Below are 27,719 nucleotides of genomic sequence, written 5' to 3' on the forward strand. Positions count from 1 at the left end.
AAATGTTTTACAGGCACCTGAATGGACAGAGGAGGACCTGAGCCAGCTGACAAGAAGTATGGTTAAGTTCCCAGGGGGGACCCCCGGTCGATGGGAAAAGATTGCTCACGAATTGGGTCGATCAGTGGCAGATGTGAGTGCACTCAGATTTGCATTGTGTAGAGGATGACAAACCAGAACAAGACAGGCAGTGTAGAAGGCAGATATGGGGGCTGACATTGTCTTTTGAGAGAAGCTACAATCCTTTTAGGACCTGGAAGTGAACCATTAACTAACTATGCAAGAAGCAGATGTCAGCCAGTATCTCCCTCCACAATTAACAGCTGTAACTGATCAGCTGGATGGGGGATTCTGGTGCTTACAAACTTCAGCTACTGTAACCCAATAACAGAAAAACAATGAACTGCAGGTTTTGTAGTAACCTCCTTTCACTGCAAGCGAATGTTTGTGTGATTTGGTTAAAGATTACATCTCTGTTTCAAGCCAGTTCTTAAAAATGCATATGAGCTAATGGTGTTTTGACAGGTGGTTTCCATTAATTAAGCAGAACTATCTTTACAAATTTTAAAACGGGTAATGTGTATGATACTATTTCAGTGCCTTTTTCAGCATTATAGCATGCTTTAAAATTACATTTTTAAAATAATGTTTTTGTTAATTCATATTTTATAGTATATACCAGATACCAAAGCTTGTACTTATGTTTTTTAAGTATTATGATCTCAAAACCCTTAGGGGCTAGACTGTAAAAGACTTCTCCTTTTCAAGCAATAGATCACTAGAACATGTTGTAGTGTCTACTGAGGACCATTTGAAAGCCCTTTCAGCTGACCCTATTTTATAGGCTCTGTAGGGGTTAATGAGAATAACATTTAAATCTGTTCATGTACATTTTGAGATTAGATGTTCTTTATTTATCATATTTCAGGAATTATCTTAAATAATGGAAAACAAAGCCACTGACTACAGTGAAATATTATAGCCCTCTGGGAAATTTGTGTACTTCTTAAATTTTTTTCATTGTTGATATAATCACAAAAAGCTATTTTGAGAACTTGCTTTTCAAGTTTTAATGCACCTATACTGTTCTGATACATACAGTAAAAAAATAAGTCTTTTGCACTATTCTGATTTTAGAACAATACATTATTTGCAAAATAGTGTATGTAAACAAGAAGTTATCAACTTGCTAATCAAATGAAATTAGGGTTTTTAAGGTTTATTGTGTTCATACTTGAAGTATTCATACTACTGAACTGGCTAAACAGAATAATACTAATACTAAACTTTAATAATAATAATAATAATGTGATAAACTTTGTAATACTAATACTGAAATTTATTAAAAAGATGCTACATTTTACTGATCTTACCAGCAAAAATATTTCACATATGTTGGTAGTATACAGTGTTCATGGCAAAGAGCTTTTGAGATGGGTTTGGAAAATTTGATTATCTTGGTACAGATAGTACGGACATGTGGAATGGTTCTACATACATCCATCACAAAACACTATCCTCAGATCGCCATTTGCACCCACTGTCTGCTTTATTCCTTGACTTTGGGTGTATTAAGAGTCCTTTGCATAATATATTTGGCCATTGTACTTGCACACACCCAGTACTGGAAAGAAAAAAACAAAGCTCACTTGTTTCCTTCCATTAGATGAAAGGTCCTCAGCAACTTGCTGTTTTGTTTCAGTGAGTAGAAAAGAGAAATGAAAGACGTGTGATTGTTCTAAGAGCTGTCATTTTCTTCTAGGAAAAAAGGAATCTCCAGGATTTTTATGTGTGGAGAAAGGTCTGAGTGTAATCCTTTTTACTTCTAGTAACCTCCAACTATATGATTAATGTCGTTGTTCTCCACACAAGTTTTTACTTCTCTAAAAAGTTTCAACTGCTGCTAATGCTAGGTTACTTTCCTGACACAAACTAATTATTAGAGTTTCTGCTACTTTTATCATTGCATTACACAGAATTGCAGCAATTAGGTATTACGAGGAAACAGAAAGGAGTATTTTACAAAATTAATGTTTTAAACAAAAGCTTCATGGGAACTTCTTTGGGTCTCAGATTGTTACTGCATTGGTACTAGAAATGGTGAAACTAGAAACTACTTCAGATATATCCATTCAGTAAGATTTCAATATTCAATAAGAAGTACAACTTATCCTGTATATTTCTTGAAGATAACATAGAATCTAAATGTACAGCAGAGACTCTTATTTTGTTTGGGGATTACCATAATTACATAAGAAATGTTATGGCAAAGCTGCAGGAGAAACTTCTGGGTTGTTAACTTTGTGTGCAGTAAAAAAGGTGTTTGCATGTGCAGGCAGCATTTACTGCCCAGACAGCTGTTCCGTGGGTCTGCTGGGAGCAGGACAAGGAGATAAGTTCTGGTGTACAAGGTGCTGCTTTGAAACAGCTTGTGTGGCAGAGGCTGGGAATGCCTTGCTTACAGCTGGTTTAACAGGAGTCAAGCCAAAGAGGATTTGGAGTGTGTATTATCTAGCAAATGTACTACGTCTTGAAAAAGAAGAACATTGAAGGACAAATTTTAATTTGGTTTTCTAACATTTTCTAGTATAGGAAATACTTTGTAAGAACTTGAGATTAGTGTCTGCTTCTTTCTTCTCCTGCAAAGCATCAAGAGCAGTAAGGCTTGGTTTTCCTTTCATGGTTAGAAAATTATGATAGAAAGGATTGATAAGGTACAGTGTGCTTGCTTCTGAGTGATTTTATGCATTCAGACCTTATTTAATAGTAGATTACCTAAATAGGTATTCCTAAAAATAGCTTGGAGTAATCCAGTCCAAAATGCTGTCTTCATTGTTGTTTCTGTCTCAAAACTTTCTTCCTCATAAAAAAAAAGTTAGGAAAAAAATCTCAAAACTTTTTAAAGAATAAACTGAAACCATTCATATATATCAGAAGACCATCAGTGAAATTCACTCCCTTTAAGTCCCCCAAAGAAATTCTGTCTTAAATTTATTCCTTTTTTTAAAAGAAATAAATTCCTGCTATGTCCAAATGTGTTTCCACTTGCAATTTTTAGGCAGTGTGAAGCAGTGACTCGAGGAGAATGTTCTTGACTTTTTTGAACTTTACAGCTTCATGGTGTTGTTTTAACTTACTGCATACTGCATCCTTAGTTTGTGTCTAGTTTTCAGTATAGCACTTAAACGTGTAACCACATGAGAGCAAGAGTCCAGGTGAGAATAATTGGATCCTAAAATGTTATCTACATGGGAAGATTGTGAAGGAATTCATGTTGTTGAACTTAAAAAAAAAAAAAAAAAAAAAGAAAAAGAGGAAGGGTCTTGTCCACTGTATTAGTCTTATAGGGCAAGAAGTTTTTGTCTCAAATTTAATCAGAGGCTGCAGAGTTAGACACTGAAGGACAAAGAATTACAATGGAGATGATAAAGCAGTGGAATAAGCTGCTGTGGAGTCTCCATATTTGTGGGCCTTTAAGAACAGGTTACACAAACATCTGCAAGAAACAACATCATTATAGAAGTTCTGCCTGAGGTTAGCTCCTTCTCTTCATATGGTCTGTGATTACACTAGCAAGTGCAAGCTATCTGGGAAGAAAAGGAGAGGAAAAAAACCTTCCCTACAATTGGAAGCATGTGTGAATTCACTTTTTAAAATGTAGAATTAAAGCCAGATAGTCACCATAGTTGGTCAGTAATCACTGCATATACCTTAGTTTGACTTCTTAAATTCAGTAATTGCTAATAGTGTTCCTTCAATGTTTTTCTTGTCTACTACTATTCAAGTTGGTGTTTGGTAGACATTTAGTTTGTTAATTGTTATTTCCCAAAGCACAGCCCAAATAAGGATTACTGTAAGGCCCATTACATGGGTATGTGTACCAGATTCCCTGTCCAAACGAGTACATCCACCCTGATGCAGGCTGCTGGGAAAGTGCCAGCCAAACTCCAGCAATAAAGAGCTACAGCCATGCTGTTGTGCCCCTGAGCTCATTCAGCTCTACTGTTTCTGTTTATGCTGCCTCATGGGATACCAGCATAAATATCTTTGCAGCATATTCCTGGGCTTTTCTCCTCAGAGCAAGGGTGGGCTTGTAGCTGTGGTGCAGACATACTGCAAGAAGGGTTTCTGCTTTAACTTCTGGCATGGTAAATGTTTATCTTGTCTCTCTTTGGGAAGACATCTTTTAACAGCCAATGAATAATCGACCCAAAATAGATGAGGTTAAGTTGTGCTCACTTTATCACTGTTAAATTATTTAAATTGCTAATTGTCACTTCAGTATGTGCATATAGGGAATTTAGCAATCTTTTCCTATAAAGATGGTTTTCAGCTGGCTTAGTATAATGAAATCTTATTGCTTTCACAACTGAAAGCTTCTGCAGATTTTTAAGTCATTTTTATTGCAATTGGCTGTTATTGTAAATTAGGTTTTCAAGTGTTTTGATTATGAAAGGGAAATGGAGTTCAGTTAACTCTAATCAGGATTCCTGCCTGCTGACCTGGTTACCTGTACCACTGCTCTCTGTCATCCTCCAAACATCTGTTCTTTGACCCATTTTCCTTGCTGAATTTGTTGCTCCAGGGTTAGTTCTCATTCCTGTCTGCCAATACTTAAGGAAATAATTGACCTTTTAAAACAAAATAAAAAAGTTATGTTTGAATTTCCTAAGCACTGTGAACACTCTATAACATAATATAAATAATGAATGGAGTGGAGTTGCAATACTATTATTTCTGCAAAAATGATATTGTTTGATTTGACAAATGCTAAGCCTTATGAAGATTTATAGTAATGATTGTCAGCTTTTGCTGAATTCAAAAATTGAGAAAAAGCACTTAGATGTGAAATTATAGAAGTATATTGTACTTGACAATACCAACCTTTATAGATAAAAAGTTAAAAAAAAATATTTGCTGAAAGGCATAAATTAATTTCAGTAACTACAAAGGACGTTCAAATTGTAAAAATAATAGAGGAAGTAAAAGCTGTCTGGCATGCCAAACAGACTTTAATGTGATTATTAGGTACAGGTTTTTTAAATTAAAGGCAAAGAGATCTCAGATTTCATACTTGTGAAGTAATATCATTCACTTGTCTTACAGGATTTAAACTGATTCTGTTTGCTCCTGCAGTCACTAATCTCATGCATTTGTGTTGCAAAAACAGACTGATTGGGATTTGCTGCTTGTATAGAAGAACACTGAGGTAGACAGCAAAACAATAGCCAGGTGGCAGACATTCTGAATTACCATGAAACCTGAAAGCATAAGGTTTGGGGGGGGTGGGTGCATGTTTTGTGATTTCTCTTGTATGCCCAAGCAACAGTTTCAGCCTGTAAGTCTGTGTGTGTGAGTTCATACTCATTACACTTCATATGCCATTGTAAAATAGATTTCTTATTTTTGACAAATGCGAGCTCATTACTTTGCTAACAAGAAAACATCTATATGAGAAATGGTCGATATGTAAAAGCTCAATTTATTAGGTCTTTTGCTTCTGGAGAGTAACTGTTTTCCTAAGACTGTTTTACATTTCAATTTGTGTACTGCGTCTGTGTTAACTCAGTTACAGTGCAATCCAGTTGTGGATATTCAGAAACACTCACCCTTAGCAGTTTGCATATATTTATGTAATCAATAGTTCTCCCAGTTGCTTATTGAAGTATAAAGACCTGGATCGAGGTCCAAGAGAGGTTATGAATATCTAGGATGGGATTTAGATAATATATAGGTCATGTAGACCCCTCAATCTGAGAGTGAAGTCTTCAGAACACCTGGCTAATCCCACAGACACACTGGAGTGATTCTGTTGGTACTTGGAGGGAGGAAGAGGTGGTTGCTGTTCACAGCACTCTTGTTGTACAGTTTCATTCTGTGCACTCCTACAGTTGTCCCTGCCATTTTTACAAGATTGGGCAGAACAATGCCCCTTATAAACAAAATGGATTTTCATCTCATAAAGCATGACCAGAGCATTCTTTTCACTTAAAGAATAAAGGTTTTTTACAGAAGTCAGTGGGACAGCAATTTTTGGTCCAAATAGATGGCTTGTGAAGGGGTTAAGCCAGTGATGCTGCAACTTTTTATAGAGTGGCATAAATTAATCTCACAAAGCTCACAGTGAGCTGGGTTTGAATTTCATTGCAGAATTCAAATTTCTGACTGTCAAGAAAGGTAATGCATTTTGCATCATCAGTAACAAAATAAGAAGTCCGAGCAGTTGTTGCAGTGGGCGTTTGAGTCAAATTCCTCTCCTGCATGAGTGCCCATAGGATTGACCTAAAGAGTCTCTCATGGATTTTAACTGACAAAAAACAAGAACAGTATGAAGTCTCCAGCATTATCACAAGTCTAATTGCAAAGTTCTTCCTCTTGTGTCCTGAAAAAAGGAGCAATTATTTTGCTGCTTTAAATTAACTGTTTGGGGACTTAAACTGGCGAAAGTTCTATATCTGCTGATTTAAGTCAAATTTGCCTTTTTTACAGGCCACATCTTAAACTGCCTCATAATAAAACTTATGGTTGTTTTGGGGATTTCTGTTGCTGTGGCAAAGTTCAGAATCACACATGGCTTCAAAGTCCATAAGCATAATAAAATTGCATTGCTGCTGGCTGCAACTGGTGGTTCTAAGCAAATTCAGTCAAGTTCATAACACATTTTGTAGTTGTTTCAAGAATGTTGTCCTTAAAATACTCATTTGCTGTTTAGTATTGAATTTAACCTACACAGTGGCTAGAGATTAGTTGCATTACCAACTTTTGGGAAAGTTTGTAACACTCTACTCAGCTAACTGTTACAAGCAGTGCCAAAACAAAGGTATGTCTGATTTGAAGTACTTATTTCAAGTGGTCTTGTAAGTTGCAAATGAGGATACTTGGAAAATGGAGAATTTGGCTCAATGATTTGAAGTTTCCACAATCTGGTAAAAATGAAAGAGCATTTTAGAAGCTCTTTTAGTGTCTAAAAGGGAAGTTAGTGTATAAAGCAACAAATTTTGAGTCACATGGAAATAAAAGAATGGTTCATTATTGTTGTTTGACTTGCATCAAACAGTGCTTGATACAGTTGTGGCTAATATGAAAAAAGCTGTTTAGGTCTAGACTGGAAAAAAAATTCAGCACAGCAGGTAGTATTTTGGTTATAAGAGGAGAACTGTAAATTTGGCATGTTATTCTGTGTGGTTCTGGAAGGTTAGATGTGTAAAAACCTACTACTTTGACAAAGCCACTAAGACATTAAAATCCTTCTGTATCTGGCTTTCCCTTGTAAGAAAAAATGTGATTAGAACTCAAATTAGCCTTAAATATTCAAGAATTTTCTTATTGCTTTATACTAACCTCAGGTACTCACAGGTTGTCTCTACAATTTTTTTTCCATAATTCCATAGATCTTGGCTTTTTTCTCATGACATAACTAAATGCGGGGAGCATGCAGGAAGATAACAGCTAGGTGCAGAAGATGCTACTGGGAGAGCAAATTTGTTAGTTAATGCTGAGAAACCATTACATCTTTAGTAAATACTTAAAGAACTTCTGCTCAGGAAGATGCTGGGAGTAACAAAAAATGTTACCAGACTCTCTGGTGTTCAGTAGCACCATAACATCATCCTTCTTTGCAAGAAGTGTATATACATTTGGAAAGCTAAGAGATGTAGATTTTCTTCCTCTACAAATCCCACATTATGTTCTTAAAATATCATTAGCACCCAAGAGGTTTGTACTTCTGTGACTATCTGCTGCAATCCTAATCGAAGTGCTCTCCTAGAGGAGGATGGAAGGTAGGTTGTTGGCCACAGAAGATTCCCAGGAGACAGCAAATGGTGAAGGCTCCAGTGGCACATTGGCCTGTGCCCTGCAAAGCTGGGCTGGGGCAAAGCTGGAGGGCTCAGCTGAGCTGGTGGGCCAGAGGCTGCTGCTGTGAGAATGGGGAATTGCTCTTCATCTTCTGCTAAAGGGTTCTGTCTCTCTGTTTAGCACCAGTAGGATTACTGTACCTGACTTTATAAGGTTTTCCCTCTAGGTGTGTCATAGTTCTGTGCTTTTTTTATGTCTGCCTTCCCTGCAGGGTGAAAAGTACCCTCTCATTCATGTGATAACAAAATTTGCTTTTGCCTATGCATCTGAGAGTTTTTTTAAGCTGATTCTGATTTTTTCCCTATATATCTCTGAAGTATCAATTGTCCCATCTGAAAGAGGTGGCAGGTGTCCAGGGTAATAAGAGAGTTAACATCTGGATGGTCATGATGAGGAATGCTTTTACTGCTAGGTGTCTTGTTAAGTAGCAACTAGTCTTTGTGATCTGGACTAATTGTTAGCAGTACAGGAGGAAACCAGCTCTGTCTGGCTTTCATCACATAAAATCATCCCACTAATCCCACTTGCTTTTGATAGAATCTTTTTATAGCTGAAGAGCTATTGAAACTGAGTTCAGAAGGGAGTTCTCAGAAGCAAATTGTTCCTGTGGTTTCTTTCTGTAGGTCCCATAGTAAGATAGTTTGATTTCTACTCCAGCAATTTGATTGCTTGCATCCAGGTTTTTTTGTCATCTTTATCTGTCTAAGGAAATCTGTTTCACTGTGCATGATATTACCTGACTTTATTTGTGACTTCTGTTATCCCTGGTGGACTACAACATTTAAAGTTGATTCCTATAAAATAATGCAGTGTGTCTGTTCAGCAGTACAAATACTTGCAGGAATATGAGATCTTCTGTTTTAAATCAATTTCACAGTCTTGATCCTTATTATTTAAAGTGTCCGCAGACCCAGGATTTCTTAAGGGGGTTGGCTAATACTCTGGTGGAAGCTGTTGTCAGTAACAGCAGGCTTTTAGTACACCTTCTCATAGCCAGGATAAAACTCATAATTTATATACATGAAAACTGTAATTTTTAAGCATTATGCAGGAACAAATAGCAGTAATAACTACAAGAGAGTATTCTACAACTGCTTCATACTTTGAATAAGTTTTTCCAAGTATGTTATCTGTTAACTAATGAAAAAGTAATAATATCATCTAAGCAAGCTGTGATAAGTAATTAAGCAGAGAAAGCAATGGACCAACTTATGTTGCATAACTTAGTAATTTTTTTATGAATCAGTTAGGAACTAGCTAGTAAATAACACCATTCACCCCTGGAGAGGAAATTTGAATTGATACTAAGGATGTCAAAAAGCACGGAGGAATGGGCAACAGAAGAGTCTTCAGATTTGAGTGGCAAGAACAATGATTAAACTCCAACAGATCAAATTGAAATACAATTTCATATGTTCCATAGGCTGGATTCCTAATAATCCTCAGCAGTTTACTACTGACATGTTAATGATTCTTGCCCTGTGTCATCTGGAATGCCAGTGACAGATGAGGCTGATGGATACATAAATCTGAAGGCTAAATAAGTGATACCTGAACTCTCAGTGAAAAGAGCCAAAGTAAACGTGAACTGTACATAGCACCTGGAAAAGGACTGCTGTATGAAGAAGAAAGCTGACAAAAATAATAATAGACAAATAATCTTCCCCTGTAACCTGTAAATGATGATAGTAAAGCTGTGGGAAGCTTGATGAGTTGTCAAACTTACAGCAACTGAAAGTGCTTGTTCAATGTTTGAAATGGTAGATTTTCAATATCTGAACCATACCCACACTTGTTATTTCCAGCTTACCTGGTGAATGTTCAAATGGAAAGTCCATCAAAATATGAACAAATACCCTAAAGCCTTCAAAAGATAAAGTCTTGGAAATATTAGATGTGATGAATGGAGTAACTTAATACTTGGTTTCACCAAGCTATAATGAGTGAAGTTGGCCAATGTAAGATAACCTATGGAAAGACTTATTCCTGAATTTTCTGCATATAAGGGGAAATGCAACTGGGATCTGGGAATAAGCCAAAATCCTTCACTGGTCAAATGGAGAGGTATGGTTTAGATTCCAGTCCAAATAGATGTAATGTGGAGCAAAATTTATACTTGTGATGGGATACATACACTAACTGAACTTGGGGACACCTGTCTTGTAAAGGAAACTGAAATTCAGCTGATTTGCACCACTGCCAAAGCAAAGTTTGTGTTGCATGTGTAGTCTCAGCTTGAAAGATAAAATGACAATTGCTGACCTCTGGAAACATCAGAGGTTCAACAGAGAGAAAACTGAACTCAGTTGGCACTGAGGCAGCAGCTCATGGTACCTGTCTTTGCTGGCAATTCATTCTGCTCTGTTTTATTCAGGGAATCTTTTCTGCTGTCTTTTTCTTGCCTTTGTGTCCTTATGAGCAAGCTGTACATCTCTGACAGACCTACTTTAAAGATAGCAAAATGGTTTAGAGACAGTTTTCTGGAACACACAGAGATAGATAGGGCCTTGTCATATTTACAATGAATCCACTGCGTCATTGTAGGAAGCTCGAAAAGCTACTTGTTTGCATGGCAAATTCTCCCTCTTCTGAAAATAATCTATTATAATCCAGTTTATATAACATGAATTCTATTTAAGAGATGCATAGCACCACTAAGTATCCATTCTGTTCAGCAATCAAGAATAGTTTCTGTTTCTCTCAGCCTCTTAAATTATTAGTACTGTATATTCACTGCTAAAGATGGAACACAGACATTTTAATTTTGATGATTTTAGAATATAAATTTTTTAAGGAAGATGATTTCTATTAATGGATCATGTTTTTCAAGGAAGATTCCTTCTATTGTTTCAAAATTGGGATCACAGAGGTCCCAGAACTGTTAGTGCCACTTAAAATTATCTGTTCATATTACAGTATTTTGACATTTTTCTTTGAACAATTAAAACTTTATCGTACTGCAACAGTAGAAACTGGAGTTTTCTGTGCCAGATGTCTACCTCTGGATAAAGGTTTTGGTTAATTAGAGTTGGGATTTCATCGTTCAGAGTTTTCATTTGAACTTAATCATCCCAGAAAATGAGGCTTAATTTGTAGAGAAAATAGACCACTTTGCCTTGTTAAGTCTTGCTGTCATTTCCTTAAGGAGATCCAGCACCAGCCTATTTTTACAGCAAACTGCTGCAATTTCGTAGGCAGAAAGGTGGGTGGGAGGAACCAAACAGACCAGACTAGAAGCAGATGGTACCAAGGTATTTTAACTGTTGGAGTGCTCACTTATAAATTTTGTCATAGAACAAAAATCCTGAATCTTAATATTTAATTCTTCTCACAGCAAACGGCTTCACAACCCTTTGGCAGGTTTGCTCTCTAGTGCTGCTCTGAGTAGGGAATAATTGTTATTGTTAACATTAGGTAGCTAAAACAGCAGTAGTCTATGCTGTGGCTCCTATTGTGGCTAAATCCCACAAATCCCACACAGAGGAATTCCTGACTTTGTAAGTGATGTATTTTTTATTTTTGGTCTGAGCAGCTCACTGCCACTCACCTTACACTAAATGGATGTTAACATCTGAGGTCCCAGGTTCAGAGAGCAGGGAACACAGGGAACCCATCCCATGTAGTATCAAGTTTGATTCAGTGTCTTGCCTGTTCTCATTTTAAGTTTGATTTGAGTGGTTCAGACTAGTGGATTTCAATTTCTGGCTTTTTAATATAAAAAGTCCTCACGTTCAAAAAGGAAAACAAAAAAGAAATTTATATCTAGTATTTATAAAATATTTTCAGCAATTAAAAAGATTGTATAATTCTTTGAGTACTACATTTTAAGATGTTTTTTGAAATCTAAAAATTAGGGATGAGGAAGCTCTTTGTTCTGGATGGGGAAAAGGGCTGTTTGTTTGCTTACAAACAGAACAAATCTCGAAACAATCACTTTTTACTCTAAAAAAATCAAAAATGCTAAAATTAGTGTTATTTTTCTCCCAGGACAGAGATTTCATTATACATGGAGAGGTTGAATCAAGCAGCTCTCTATCCTCTGGACTATCAGTAATAACTTTTGCTGCAGTATCAGGACTTAAGAGGTGTCTTTGCTGAACTTTGGCAGTCAAACTGTTACCTTTCATTTGGGGACTGAATGCCTGTCCACTTGTGCGCTCCATCATCCGGACCCATGCGGGTCGTTCTGTTCTTTTATTCAGTATTGAGAAAGATATAGAATAGAACTCATTTGGTTCTTTTCCCCCTATCCTTGTGGTATTTTTAGGCCAGAAAATTGGGGTTTAACAAAGAAAGAAAATAAAATTTAAGCATCAACTGTGGTGTATTATGGTGATAGTAATAGAAATATAAAGCATTGTTTATATTATTTTAATCATCCAGGAATGATTTAGAAAGAACAAAATCTAGAAGGTTACTTTAAGCTAGTGTCAACTCCATACATGAGCAAAGCCAGCTAAAGAACAACAGCCTCACCATATTTAATGAGTCTTCAATGTAGGAGTTTTGTGGTAAGCTAATAATGAATTCTTCAATAGCCCAAATGATTAAATTTTTTAATAGTCTTTCATTTTTGTTGTTTTCATGCAGGTTACCCTGAAAGCCAAACAGGTGAAGGATTCTGTTACATATACACCAGGTGTGTGCTTCTGAAAGTGACTGGGTCTGGGTGATAGCTGTGCCTTTCAGAGTCTGCTCTGCAGAGAGATTTTTGCAACCTTGCCTTGCTTTGAGAAAAAAGAACTGCTGGGCATTCTGAGGGAACATTTCCCTTTAGCTACATCCTCCTGGGCTTTCTTTTTCCATTTATTGTGGATTTGGTTATTTGTTCAGGTTGCTCTCTTGGTTTATATCAGTGTGGGAATTTAGTAGCACTTCCTGTAGATCAGATAAGCTCCTAATTGGCAAAGTTCATCACTTTGATGATCGAGTGAATGCCTTGATTTCTCAATTTTTCGTAAGCTGTCAGTCCAGAAGAGCTTTTTGTCCACTCTGCATTATTCTAAGAACCTTTAATTCGTGAGCAGTTCTCTGCTTGTTTGTGGGGTGCTTTACTTTTTCAGAAGTGTAACAGCAGTGCTTCTAACAGGTATCATTAGACTCTCGGAGCTTAAAACGCTGGCACACAATTCCAAAAATTCCAAAGTCAACATGAATCTGCCGGATCACATAATCACCCAGCGAGAGAGGGAAGAGGAGGTGGAGGAGGAGGGGAACTACAATCTTGTATCAGAGCAGATGGATACCCAGACAGACCCAAAGGAGAGCACAGCAAGTGAAACTAGACACCGAAGACGAAAAATTGTCAAAGCACCTGAAACGGCTCTGCTGGCAACAAAAGAGGCGCCAGAAGAGAAGGGCAGAGGGAGACGCCAGAAAGATTTTGATAACACTGAGCAAGAGGAAGAGAGTGATGATGAAAGCAGAAGAAGGGAGAAAAGCCGCGCACCAGAAGAAGTGTGGACTCAAAATCAACAGAAACTTCTTGAAATGGCCTTGCAGCAGTATCCAAAGGGAACATCAGATCGCTGGGATAAAATAGCAAAATGCGTTCCTGGAAAAAGCAAGGTATGACTTGTTTGACTGAACTGTAGTATAAATTGAGAGGAAATGTATTTGCTGCCATTTTGTGATTACCTTAAGAATGAGGGTCCATATAGAAAGGTGAGGCCTTTACATGGTCTCTCAGTCCAGACTCAGGTGACCTAAAGAGTGTCACTGTCGCATTTGTTGCTTTATTTAAAACATTTTTTTATTTATGTCAGATTGTTTGATCTAACACAGAAAAATGTTGAAATAACTCCTGTTTCATTTAAAATACCTACCTCTCCTCTGCCTTTCAGATCTTGAATTGCAGGACAAAATTAGATTTTAAATGTAATTTTGATTCAAAGTTAGTAACCAAACATTGATGAGCTGCTTTGCTTACACATTCACAATACCTTTCTCAACCCATCTTGATGAACAGACAAAATAAGTAATCCATTTGTAAGTGTTAAATGCTCGATAATCTATCTAATGTTCTTTCTGTAAGTATAATTTTTAAAAACAGCATTAATTGTCATTGATACAGATGGTGTGTACTAGATTTCCTAATAGTTGTGATAGCTTAGTTTGCTTCAGCCACTGTAGCTGCAGAAAAGCCCCTGTAATATTTGTGCCAAACACAGTGAGGGAGTGCCTGGGGAAGGATTTGGGTGGCTCTGGCTTGGAAGCTGTTCTGCAGTTCCTGGTGCCAGCAGGTGCTGTGTTAGTGCCCTGGGAGGCTCAGCTTAACCTGCCTGCAGTGTGGCTCCCACCTGAGTAACTGTTCCAGACACGGCCACACAGCTGTTCCGTAATTGCTGTCATCGTCAAGAAGTACTGGTAACTGTTTGTCTGTTTGTGTGCTCTTCAAACAGATAAATGAGCCACTAAGAAATGTAAATTGCAAGTTCATTTTTCTGATCCCCTCTTCACTAGATGTAGATTCTCCTTCTCAAATTCAGTGTGCAACTTTAAAACAGCAAGAAAACAACCAACCAAGAAAGAAAAAACCCAACAAAAAAAGCCACAAACAAAACCAGACCCAAACAAACACAAAACCTTACACAACCCCCAGAACACAGCTCTTATTCTAGAATAAAGTAGCATGTATAGAGTTAAAGAGGTACTAAAATACCAACCTTTGAATAACACTTTTGTGTTTCCTTTCAGGAGGAGTGTATAGCAAGATACAAGTTGCTTGTTGAACTGGTACAAAAGAAAAAAATGGCTAAAAGCTGAATGTTGTGAGCAAGAAGAGATGTAGTTCATCTTTGTCAAAATGGGGTTTTAAATCTCATATGCAGGAAACTGCATTTTTGTACCTCAGTATTTCTATATGTCATGTGCCTTAGTAAAAGAAAATATTAATAAATCTTACACCATCTTACCCGGTTTGTGTGTTGAAGAATGAAGTTGTGTTTGTATTGAAGAGCTGCTTATGCAGATGTGTGATACCAGTGTCTAAAAGTGAGCAGAGCTTCAGGAAAACCCCCTGTGATAATCACACACTGACTCTGGTAGGTGTGCAGCCAGTGGATATACGAATAACTCACATTTGTTTGGAAAGATAGAATTGACCTGAAACTGTTAAGCAAGCACGAGAGTAATGAAACACTGTGCTCAAAATGTATTTTTCTTTCTTGCACCTCTAAATCCAAAACCATATGCTTATAAATACCTTATTCTTGTAAATATCTAGTAATATTTTGAAATAAGTAGTATTTCTAGTATGAACTTCCACATATATTTATATGCACCTGCAATATAGTACCTTATTTTGCCAACCCTGCAGGGATATTTGATAGCGTGGTTGATTCAGTAAAGTTGAAATGCATAAAGACACTGAAGGCCTTCATGTTTTAATTAGAAATTAAGGTACTTCAGGACTACTTTTTTAGTACAGAATGGCTAATAGTCTTGGGCTAAGAGTTCTCACTTTGGGTATGATTGTATACCCTGGATTCAATTAGAAGATTAGGTAATAAGGGTTATATTATTCCATACTTGTAATTTAGTTTTGTATAACTTTTCCAAAATTGTGAAAAGCTTAAAATGCTGGAACAAAGGGTACTTAATGGGCTATAAATGACAGCAATAAACCACAGCAGTGATCAGAGGCTATTGCAAGAAACATTAGGACTTGCATTTTTTTAAGTATTATTTAGCATTCAAATTGTCATTTAATACCAGGATTCTAAATTTTTTTGAGCTTTAATACAAAATCAAAATGAAAACTCAGAAAATCATGTATATCTGAACTCAAAATCAAAACTTGATGGCTGAAAGTCTCTGTTAACTTCCTGCCATTTCCACTGCTGATTTCTCCAGTAACTGCCAATTGTGCTCCTTCTGTCAGATCAGCACTTCACAACATTTCATCCCATTCCCATAAAACTTTAAAGGCTAAGTATTTAGGGCATATAACAGTGTTCCATATGTGTTCCTCTTCCAGTTGGAGCTTTTTTTTTTTGTCTCATATTAAAAAAATCTTAGTTCGTAGAAATAATAATATTTTGGAAACATAGCCAGATACAAAATAATGTTTTGAATTTTTTCTTCACAGAGAACTTCACAGCTTAACTGCACTGGAAGTTAAACATATTTAGAAGCTGTGATCTGGGTGCTAATCAGTGGATCAGGAACTCTGTGCTGCGTTGAAGGAAGAATCTTAGTGAGATCAAGTGAGGTATTTTCAAAAGGTATAAGGAAAACTTAACTTTCAAAAGTCATCCAGAACACTTAGTGAGAGATGACTAGATGTAAAGCAGGGTAGTTGAAATGGCTGCAAAGAAAAGCTGCTAAAATGGTGAAGTGAATTGGAGAAAATTAATTGGTGGAGCTGGGGTGGAATATGAGCAAATTGAGATGTACTGTTCATGAAAAAAATAGACTGGTATTGGGAATATTTCTGCAGTTTCTAAAAGAGAAAGCAAGTCATGAAAGAGTTTAGCCTGTCAGGAGGAGAGAATCATCTTTCTTTTCCACTCTGGATTTACAAGACTTTACCTGGGAGGGTGTGCCTGGTTCAGTGTATCACACTTTGATGTGTAGAGCATCCAGAAGAGAGCAGAGGGAATGATCTATTTTTTGCATTGCCTGATTTGCTAGGAAGGTATTGTTGGTATTTGCTCTAGACTAGAGGGAGAGAAAAATCTTCCAGGTATGTAAAAGAGAGCTTTGCAGTTGCATGATCTGTTTCCCTGATGTGATCCATATGGAACTGTTACAAATCTGCTGTGGCTGTGAATAATAACAGTGGGCTCAGTTTGGAGTGAGAAATAGCTTAGTTAGGTGTCAGGGCAAAAAAATCCAGTGGCAACTGTGACAAGGACCTGGGGGAACTCTTGGTTGTTGCTGGAGTTGAGCTCCTGCTCGAGCCTGCCCGCATCCCCAGCGGGTGTGGGGCAATGGTCACGCGCTGCCTCCCAACCCCTTCTGCTTCCCTCCACCACAGCCAGCACTGCTGACTGGTAAGAATTTGTTTGTTTGTTTGTTTGTAAGACCATTCACACCAAGAAACTTAAAACGATGCTCTGACAAATCGAGTTTACCTGAAGGAAGATGTTTAAGGATGGGCAAAGGTTGAACATGCCATGCTGTCACACTTGTCTGAATACCTCAAGTGGTGGATGTCTGTCTAATCACAGGTGCTGCTTATGCCTGGATGGAAGGGAATTGATGGATTGCATCCTTACTGCTTGAAGACTCAGCCTTCCTGAAAGCAGAGGCAGGCTGGCTGTGTAAGAGAAATGCATTGGCCTCTTGCACAGTGGCACTGCACCGGGGACTGGTGACAAGCCCAACTGTCTCAGCATGAAGAACTGGGAAGGTTTTGCGTAGCACTCGTGGGCCCTTTGGAACTGAAGGTCTGGGATGGGGAATGTGCATCAGTGCCCTATACCAGTGGATCTGAGCTCTGCAACCCGATGCTCAGATCCCCATCTGGGAGCCATCCCTCACAGAGCAGGGCAGTGAAGGCTTCATCCAGGGTGCATCCAGTGAATGTTCATGTTCAGTTCAAGGGCCAAAGGAGTTGGCTCACCCCTAGCTTTAGCTTTAGCTTTAGTGTTTGGCAGTGGGAGGAAGGAGGCCTGGCTGAGAGTCCAAGACCTTCAGGGCCTCTCAGGGTCCTGTCGGTTGCCAGGTGTTTTGTGGGTGATGACACAGCCCATTTATCCGTGCCTTTGGTCTCTGGTGACTGAGGTCAGACGTGATGCTCATCAGAGAAGTGGAAGACTTTAGTCAGGCTTTGTTTTCTCATGGGTCTGTTACCCACCACCAGAGCTTGTTTTTTTAAAACTTTCTGTCCATGAAAACCAAGGTCACTCAAGACTTGGGATTTAAGCAACTTCTTGCAACTTTTGGTCTAGCACAGAATCTAGCAGATTTCCTTTAAGTGATGTTAATGTTTACCTGCTAGCAAAATACATTTTCTTTCCTGGGCAGTTTTGAGCTGTAGCTCAGCAGTGCTTTTGCACTGTAACTTTGTGTTCAATCCTAGGGACGGTCTGTGCTGTAGGTTCTGCGCTCTGACTTGCACCTAAATGTGTCCAGTCTGAGCCCATTTTGAATGTCTTTGCTCATCTCTGCTGATGGCATGGGCAGAACACTATGGAAAGGAGTTGTCTGGAGCAGATGAGACAGGAAGGGCAACATTCCTTTGCCATGCTGAGGATAAAGTCCAGTGTCAAACTAGAGGATCCTGACAACCATACACAAGTAGAGTATGACTGAGATGCTGTGAAGTGCTCTCATTTAGGCTGTTCAGTTCTAGAGGAAAGAGCAGCAGATGCTCTGCTGCAGTGTTCTTTTGGAAATGTAGATGTTTGGACCATATTACTCTCAACTTTATAGTTCTCAGTGTTTAAGCTAATTAAAAAAAAAGAAAAGGTGTTTCACGTAAGATTTTGTAATGTGACATCTTTGTGAGATTATGGGGCCTGAAAACAACAGGAACGGTGAAGAGTTCTCCTTTAGGCAGACCCAAGAGTGAGATTTTTGTGCAGCTTCTGAAAGCTGGTCAGTTTAACTGTCACAGCAGTGCTACTGCTGAATGAATTGCTCCTGCTTACACAGCTTTGTTGGATAAAATTGATAAAAGCAGGATTTCAGATGTAGGCTGTCCAGAATTAGTTGGCTTCTGTAAGCCATAAGGTTTGTTGTCATTGTTGTGAGTGAAGTGAGGTTTTGGTAAAAAGTCTTCTGAATGCAGCACCTTTAGTCTGTGCTTGCTTTCGTGACACTGAGCCCAGGACAGTTCCCCACACACAGCATGGCTGCCAGGGTCCTGTGGAGCGGCCTGGGCTTTGTCATCCAAGGCATTCCACAGGGACAGCACTGTGGGCTTTACTGAACTGGTGCCAAATCAGCCACAGACCATCATCTTTCATGTCAGGACCTGAAAAATCATTGAAACAAGGTTGGTTTTGACTGCATCTGGCCCTCATGTGAACTTGGCTTTGATGTGGTCTCTTTCTTTGAAGGGCTGGTGAATTGAATTTTTGTTTGGATGTCAGAACTGTCCTTTTCATTATTTCCTTGCTGTTGGCGCACCAGGACTGTGGTACTGTAAGGTACCAGAGTTTAGGCCGTCCCTCCAATAGGAGAAATACACAAGGAAAGGCAGGACTTAGCAATTTTACTGATTGCTATGGTATGCTCCAGTTGGAGCAAGCACTTATATTGCCTGAGTGGTTTTTTTGGCTTTGGTTTAGGTCCATCAATAAATCAGCAGTCCATGGTTCCAGGAGAAGTGGCACGCAGGATTCTCTGGAGGCCTTGTGCTGGAAACAGGGGCAGATTGGGCTTTTTTTCCCCCTCCTCTCCAGGTGTGGCAGTACCGAGTGTAACTTTGGGGCCCAGCCTTTCGTGCTCTGTAGCCTCCCTTCTCAGCACTGACCAACAGCCAGAGCTCAGCAGGGCCAGAACGCTGGCAGCTCCTGAGCTCTGGCCCTTGTACAGTAGAAATGCTGGAGTCTCCTGAACCTCTTCACCTTAAAGCATAAAACATTCATCAACTAGCCCCAAAGTGTCAGGAGGTTTTTCTGGTCCTGTGGAGGGTGGGAGCAAGTGATGCCCCTTTGCTGTGCCAGGTGATGTTTCACGTTTCCCTACTGTTAGTTCTGAGCTTGTTCATTTACCAGTCTTCTTTTCGGATTCCAGTTGTCCCCGTTGAAAATAAAACAAACCTATTCAATACATGGGCTTTGAGCAGATGGCACAGGCAGCAACACCACCATCTTCCTGTCTGTCACCCCCTGACGAGCACAACCTCTCACATTTTATTTTCAAGTGACTGTACAGGAAGGGTCATGTTCTCTCTGCTTCCTGGGAAATAAAAACCCAGGAGTTTAGCTATTTATCACCTTCCCATGGACAGTGAACAAAAACCATGGAAAAAAAGCAGTGTGCTGATTTTACAGACAGTACCGTTCAAAGGTTACAGCAACAAGCTCGGCCTCCTCCCCTCACCCAGGCACGGTGCAGGTGAGGAACCGTCCCCTCCCCGCTGCGCTCTCGCCACGTTACACCAGAACAAACGGGAGCCGCGGGACAAGGGCCACTGCTCCTGTGACTCCAGTCATTCCTCACTGAAGGGTGAAAGCAAAATCTGACATCAGCCCCAGGGCTGCTACAGGCAGAAATACCTGTCCAGTAAGTAGAAATACCCCTGGACGGTCTTTCAGCTACGTCACTGTCACTTGAAAGCAAAAATGTACATGAAAAATCGTTTCTGAAACTTTTTGTAATAAAATGTAGTAGCCATGTGCAAATCAAACCCTTCCTCTCGTGGGATGTCAACAGAAATATTCCTTTCTTCTACAAGACTCATATTCACACAAGTCATATACAATGATAAACATTATTAAAGTTTATTAACAAAAGCTTTGTACATATCTTTTCATACACTTGGAATTTTACATCTAGTCAAAATAACAGCACATTTCCATCTTACCTTTTGTACAAATTGTTACAGAATATCCACCAGTGGGGCGAGTAAGTAAAATAAACCACTGGTTTACTTTTGTAAAGTATCTACAAAAGTGATTTGTGACATTTTTAAAAAATTCCCCAGAACATATAAAAATAAATTATTTTTTACTTTTTCAATTAAATCTACTAATTAGAAATATTACAAATCAAAATATCAATGTTTTCTTATGAATTCTTCACAATACAAAACAGATTCACAAAACTTTATTTACAGAAATGAGGTAAGAACTGTGCAATGTTTGACTAAGAAACATATTGCAGAATTAACATGTTCTTCCAAATAAGTACACAGTGGAGGTCTAATTACAGCTGGGTCTTTTCTGCTAATAATTCCCACCTCACTCTTGATTAGTGGTCATTACCCCCATTTAAACTGTCCTTCACCACCCTGCATAGACTCACCACGAGATCAGCAACTGCCCAAAGTGTTGTAACACAAGTTCACCCGTTTCACCCACTGGGAAATTTTAGTGGGAAATGGTAACTCACTTTTTTGGTAATTTATTAGTGAAAAGTGACCCAGGTAACAATCTGCCTGAGCTCTCTACAGTGGTATAAACACCTCTAGGAAAGGCAGAACAAGGCTGCTGGTGCAAGACAGAGTATTCCCGCTGCTAACAAGGACACGTCTAGTGCATGATCAGCTGTTTGCAGCCATTTCAACAAAATGGAGGTAGCAACAGGCACTTGGTTTAGGCCAAACACTACACAAACTTCTTCCAGTGTGGCCTTCTCATCTGGTAAGAAAACTTTGTCACTGGAACCAAACTGGTTCCTTTAAAAACCTCAAAACTCTAAAACCTACACCAAAATTAATAAACTTTGGATTCCATACCATAATTCTTATTCAAGAAAAACTCCGACTGTACAACAATAGGAATTTAAAGGAATAAAAAGTTCAGAAGTCAACTCCCTTATGAGTTAGGTTCCAAAACAGGTGTGTAAAAAAGAAACAACGAACAGCAAGTCCCAGCTGCCATTACAAGCTGTGTCTAAAAGGATCCATTCTAACTGCAGCAGCAGTTCAGATGGGCTGGGGTTGGACTGGTAAAACTACTGCTCTGAAACCAAAGCAATGCATCACTGCAAACAGTTCATAGCCTTTAAATCTGTGAGATTAGGACTGAAGAGTAAAGTGTATGTTCTTCCATTGCTGAATTTGTACTTAGTACCATCACACTGACAAAATAATTATGATTTGCAGGGTTTTATCTACTTCACAGTCTGAGACATTAAAAAGTGTATCCATTTTAGTGCAACAAGAAAGCAAATGAAAGCCTACCAAAAATATCCTTACGAAAATTATTAACCTCTTGCTGTGCAGTAAGAGTTCCTTGTTGCTCTTTTTCAATCTGCAGAAAGGGAACCCAGGGTTTGCAGCCACATGAAGTGCTAGAACAGCAGGACGTGCAGGGCTCAAGTGTCATTCAAATGTCAACTCTTCTCTGACGCAACTGGTCCAGTTTTATCATTGAGCCTCTGTGTAAGAGAAAATACTTCTAAAAATCAGATTATAACATACAAAGCTAAGTAAAATTCAATTCATAAAGATGACGAAGCAGTTGAGGTACATTCACTAGAGCCATCTAAATAGTAACTGCTGCATTGTAAAAAATAACCACGTACTGTAGAATGAAAAGTGGGAAAGGAAAGAATAATTAAAGCAGCAGTCCTGTACTAAAGCAATTAATGCTAAGGTCATGACAGGCAACACTAGAAAACACCAACTCTCCTACTTTCCTTCCAACAAGAGGGGCTGTTCCTGGCTGTGGGTCTCTCTGAAACTGCAAGATGGTCAAGAGAAACACCAGGTGGCTTCTGCTACATTTGCCCACTGGAGAGGGCTGAAATCTACACTTCTCCATCAGAAGAAATACAATTTCCAATTTGCCCCATCACAATTCTTTCTTTCATATACTGCTAAAAAGACATTTCCTGCAAGTATTGAACAGGACTGAGCAAAAATCTCATCTCATTCACTGAGCATTCAGAGATTTCTGAAAACCTGTTTCAGCTGCAAACGAGATTACAACAGTTGAACTCTGGCAAATAGGGAATTTGTTAAAAACAGTTCAACAGTCTGCAACTTGTCTCAATTCTAGCCTTAAAAAAAATAAAATCAGTTTCAAAAGAAAATTTTGGTAAGGGTTTTTGTTCAAAAGATGTTCTGACATTTCCTTGAAATTATTTACAGCTAACTGTTAACATAGAAACTGTAATGGCGTATTTGTAAAAATACACTGCACTGTACAGACCTACTAACAGCCATTTAAAAAATCAAAATAGTATCACATAGAATATTTTGCTTGGATGTACACCAAATATAGGACCTCAATTCCATTCACTACTAATTTTTGGAAAATGAGAGGAGATCAGTTTTAAATGTATGAGAACAAACTGTGAACATTTCTGAATGGAGGCAAGGCCTGTGCCAGCACGTTTGCTGTGACAGTCAGTGACCGCTCACAGCCGCAACGTCACAACTGCCCAAACCCAAAGATGAACAAAAGTGCGAGCTCACCATTCTGATGGAAGGGAGCTGTTTCCAAGAAAAAACATCTTGAAAACTCATCATTTATGTGATTTGTGTCTGCAAGTGTGTACTACCTGGAAGTAGCCCGAGCTACACAGAAGCCCAGCCCGAGTCCTCCACCACAGTGCTCCTAAAATACCCGGGGGATTTGGGAGTGGGGAGCAGAGAGGGGACTCATATTTAGCCCAAACTCTCCCCACCTGCTCTTGCAGACAAGCTGCTCTTTCTTCTCTACCACTACCACTTGCTGTCTTCTCCGAGGAAAGCTGAAACTTTATGTCTTCCTGCTCTATTCATCCTTTGTTTTTCCAAGTTTCATGTGCTCCTTCCTTTACCCTTTTATCTAAATTGTAGAACCCTTAAAGAATGAAGCCTGTTCTCTGAATTCCTGAATAAAGAATTCTTGTCTTGGGGATGGGGATTATGGGCAAATACTGAAGATAATGGAACATCTTTGCCAGAAAAATGTGTCTTGTTTCTTTATTTGTCCAGGAAAGGTTTTATTACTCTATGAAGCAGAGGAGCCTCTCAGCCTCGCAATGCACAGCCTCATTTTCCCAGGCCAGCACCAAGATGTGCAGAGCACATTCTCCTAACACCTTCCCAGCAATGGGCTCCTCAGCTCTCAAGCCATCAGCTAATCCCCACAGCTCCACAGGACCTGAGGCCAAGGCAAACTGACCAGTGAGGTGGTAAAAAGAATAATGCACAAAACAATGGACGCAATAGTGGGGAAGAAGGAGGGTGAGGAGGGCTAGGGCTGCAGTTGTAATTACAAGACGAAGGCAAGGGTCACTGGATTGGTGTCCTGATCCAGAGAAGCAGCAGTGTGCAGCAGACATGTTTGGTGCGACTGCAAGTTCACACATTTCTGAGCTTCATTTAAGTGCAGTCCAAGGCTCAAGAAAAAAAAAAAACAAAGACAGACAAAAAATCCGCCATCTTTGTTTTGTGAATGCAGGCACATAACACCTGCTTCTTATCTTTTAGTTACCTCCTGGAGGTACTGCGTGGAAAGTGAGGTGAGAAGTATACTTACTGTCACCTTCTGAGCTGCAGTATCTCCATGCATTGAAAGGAATGGGTTGGTACCAGCTGCATTAAGTGGTGAGGCCTGTGTGCCTGAAAGTAAGTTGTTTATGGGTATCTGTGCTCCTCCAGTAATCTGCAATTGCTGTACTTCAGACTGATGGTGTTGGTGATGGTGATGTTGTTGCTGTACTAATTGATACAAAAGGGCCTGATGCTGTTCCTTGAGTAATACAGGGAGAGGGAGGAGGAAGAAAAAAAAATCAATAATTAGTTGCTGAAAAATAGCTTCTCCCTGGATTCCTGCTTATCCTGATCTTTAGTCAGTGCAACCCTTAAACTAATCCCAGCTAGTTTAGGTTACACTAATGAAGTTCCATGCGACTGTGGGAAATAAAGCTCCTGTCAGACTTCCTGAAATCAGGACCTCAGTAGAAGTTCAGCTAAGCCTGCTGGCTTCATCAGGCCTCTGTCAGAACAAACATACCTGAGAAGACTGTACTGAAACTATACAATTAAGCATACAAATAGTTAAACCAGTTACCTAATGCCCTACAAGCAGAGCAAAACCAGCTCTGATATCCAAAAGTCTTTTGCTAGTGTTCCAGTGGAATCCAAGACGGGTCACAATACTGTTAGAATCCACACATGCTCCCGAGCTCTGCTGCCCACAGCTGATGCTGAGAGAGACAAGCCTCCATGTGCACACAGGACAAAATGGAACTCCAGGCACTAGGGAATTACTATTCTAGCCATACACACAGCCCAATAATATCCTAACATTTTACATGACTATCATCCAAAAAGGCTGAACCAAGTGAAAGACTAAAATATTATCAAAGCCTTAAATATCAAGTTAAATGCATTACTACTATTTATATTAAACTGAGGAGTTTATCCATGCCTTAGAATACAACAGAGGAATAAATCATAATTAACTGAAAAACTTACTGATGTGAGTTGCTGGGTACTTAGTAATTGCTGAAATTGCTGGTGCTGTTGATGAAGTAATAGTTGTCTCTGTTGGTCAGAAAGCAATCCTAGTCCCGAGGCACTGTAGGGGTTGACAGGGTAATACTGTGGTTTATATGGAAGTATGGGAACTTCTTACTTCAGCTTTCCATTAAAGAACAGATGTGTACAAACAGACAGACCCTACTTAGCATTTGATTTCATACTGCAAATATTGTCCAACTGTCCAGTTGCAATTTCTGACACCATTTCCAAGTCTCATTTATGCTGAGCAACAGCAACATCCTGCCTGTAACATGTCTACTCCATGCACATTATTTGAAACTCAGGTAATAATTAGCAATTCTAAAGTACTTTTCAAATACTTTATACCAACAGGCCAGATTTTTTATTACAAGACAGCTCTTACCAAACTTCAATACCTAGTTACCAAGCATTTACTTTACCCTGGTTTCCTTCTAATTCCCATCTTTTGTGTCATGCAAACCACTCATATTGCCCAAACCTTTCTGTAATTCAGCAAAAACCTTGCAAGGGGCCAAGGGATGCTGCCATGGAATGAAGCTGCCTCTGCTTTTGCCAACTACTTCACTCCCAGTCTCTATTTTCACACCTACCCAGTCTCTATTTTCATTCCTACATATTTAGGAAACTGGGCAGGGCATCCAGCTGATAACTAGGCTGTAAATAAAGGGTTTCTTCAGCTAGACCAGTTTACTGCAAGACCAACAGCATGAACAAGGGTGTGTTGGGAACAGCAGACCAGGAAGACAGCTGGATTTACTCTTTCAGTACAGTCTCAGCTTTTACTAGTTTTAAACACCCATTAAAATATTAAGGTGTTGTTTCATGATAGGTTTATCCTGCTGTTGAAAAATTAAGTACATCCCTTTCAGCTGTACAACTTCTGTCCCCTCCCCTCATACTGGGTCTTGAACAATGGGCTGCAGCCTGTGGGAACTAAGCTGAAACTTTATCCAATACAGAACACACTGACAGATTCTCTATTAATGTAGATGAGGTCACTGTGTGATGCAGAAGGTGTGCACAGGATGACAGGATTGCTTGTTGGGATTGGTAGTAAGGGATTATTCACCTAAACCAGTCACAAATCCACACCATCAGGCTACAATCATGTAGCTCCTCAGGGCATAATATTTATCTTGCATTTTTACAGCAGCCAGCAAACTGTAGCCCAACTCTGCTGTAATTTGACCTTGTCTTAACTAGCCAATATGCAAATACCCAAAGCACCACCCTTCTCTCCTACTGGGACAGGGAAGTCATGTATAAACTTTCTCTCGTGCTTTGTTGCACGGTCTCATGCAACAAAGGGACACACCTGGTGGGCTGCACTTATGATTTCCTATGGGGAAAGGGAAGCCTGTGTCAACTGGAAGTTTATGGGGCTGGATGGAAGCCACCCAAGGCTACTGAGGGAGCTGATGGAAGTGCACACTCTGCACAGAGACACTTTCAACCATTTTCCAGCAGCCCTGGCTGATTGGGATCTTGAGATCCCAGCTGACTACAAGATAGCAAATGCGATGCCTGTCTAGAAGAAGGGCTGGAAGGAGGATCTCAGCATCAGGCCTTGTTGGTCTGACCTTGGTGCCAGGGAAGGTCATGGAGCAGAGCCTCTTGAGCACCATCACACAGCACGTACAGGACAGCCAGGGCATCAGGCCCAGCCAGCACAGGTTTGTGAAAGGCAGGTCCTGCTTGACTGACCTGATCTTCTGTGACTAGATGATCTGTTTGGTGCGTGAGGGAAAGGCTGAGAATGCTTCTACCTGGACTTAGGTAAAGCCTTTCACACAATTTCCCACTGTATTCTGACTAATATTACCATTATTTCCTTCTCTTTTTACCTCACTTTTTCTGTATTCTTCTATACTGGAATGAATCTTCTCCACTGTTTTTGTTCATACTTTTATCCCATTCTTTCTTTTTCCCAGATCATGTTTTACCTTTGCACTTCTTTTTCTGCTGTTGTTCTCCCTTCTCTTTAATCGCTCTGCCTGCCTCTCTTGCTCTGCATTGGCACTTGAAAGAAAATACCCTCAGTCAGCAGCTGAGATCTCAGTGTCTAGAAACAAAACCAAACTGCAGAGGACAAAATGCTGTGGCTCCCAAGCTTCCCAGAAGAGACAGTTCACTAAATTTCACCACAGAGCTTTCTTTAAACCAGATCAGCCAGGAATGTAAATTTAATCCTTTCTAGCTTCTCATTAAAAGGTACATGATCAGTCTGAAACTCTCCATCCTACACTCTTCTCTGGTTGTGAGAATGTAAAGAAACAATCCTATCTCTTTCCTCAAATCACCTAATCTCCCCCTTGCTGGCAATCTGTACTAAGCCATCTTTTTTCCCAGAAAAGGATTAAGTATTTTTCTCTGTCGAATGAATGTGGGTTCTTTTACCTACAACTTGAAGCTCTCTCCAACAACAGTGTGCAAATCAGTGTTTTCTCACCTCCTTGTATGCCACAGTTAGAGAGTTCAAGCAAGGACAATATGCATAAAGAAGTCTCCATGTATTGGTGAACAATTTCCTATTTTTCACATTAAACTGTTGGAACAGATTCCTAAGTGTGTGAAGTTACTGTAACAAGCAACTTCCAGGAACATCTGGCAAGTCTTTTAGAATTACAAAACAATACCCTGAAGTTAGAAAGCAAGGCTGAATTCTCATGTAGCTTTCCAACTTGTTGCTAATACTGATTTAAACCACCTCCAACCTTGACCTCAGCACACAATCTGACTGGGGTCAGAGAGCTCGCATCGCCACGGCACCAAACCTTTGAGC

The 27,719-nt window shown here is 39.4% G+C and overlaps 2 protein-coding genes across 8 annotated transcripts in view; one reads left to right on the top strand and one right to left on the bottom strand.

The window, feature by feature from the left end:
- DNAJC1 (DnaJ heat shock protein family (Hsp40) member C1) overlaps positions 1 to 14,770 on the top strand; it is a 108,046-nt gene extending 93,276 nt beyond the window's left edge. Inside the window, exons 9-12 of the mRNA XM_038126827.1 lie at positions 14 to 133; positions 12,448 to 12,496; positions 12,947 to 13,425; positions 14,554 to 14,770. Coding sequence (XP_037982755.1) covers positions 14 to 133; positions 12,448 to 12,496; positions 12,947 to 13,425; positions 14,554 to 14,622 — 717 coding nt within the window. The 3' untranslated portion in view covers positions 14,623 to 14,770. The remainder of the gene's footprint in view (positions 1 to 13; positions 134 to 12,447; positions 12,497 to 12,946; positions 13,426 to 14,553) is intronic.
- Positions 14,771 to 20,231: 5,461 nt separating this feature from the next.
- The window catches only part of MLLT10 (MLLT10 histone lysine methyltransferase DOT1L cofactor), a 136,850-nt gene continuing 129,362 nt past the window's right edge, over positions 20,232 to 27,719 (bottom strand). For 5 of the 7 annotated variants that reach the window (XM_038126819.1, XM_038126817.1, XM_038126820.1 and 2 more), the window contains 3 exons: positions 24,890 to 24,992; positions 23,949 to 24,161; positions 20,232 to 21,872 (listed from right to left, as the gene is read on the bottom strand). In XM_038126819.1, the coding sequence (XP_037982747.1) occupies positions 21,804 to 21,872; positions 23,949 to 24,161; positions 24,890 to 24,992 (385 nt within the window). In that variant the 3' untranslated portion in view covers positions 20,232 to 21,803. The remainder of the gene's footprint in view (positions 21,873 to 23,948; positions 24,162 to 24,889; positions 24,993 to 27,719) is intronic. The other 2 variants (XM_038126818.1, XM_038126821.1) reach the window with 2 other exon arrangements.

Source organism: Motacilla alba, chromosome 2, assembly GCF_015832195.1.
Source record: "Motacilla alba alba isolate MOTALB_02 chromosome 2, Motacilla_alba_V1.0_pri, whole genome shotgun sequence".
In the NCBI taxonomy this organism is placed as follows: Eukaryota; Metazoa; Chordata; class Aves; order Passeriformes; family Motacillidae; genus Motacilla; species Motacilla alba.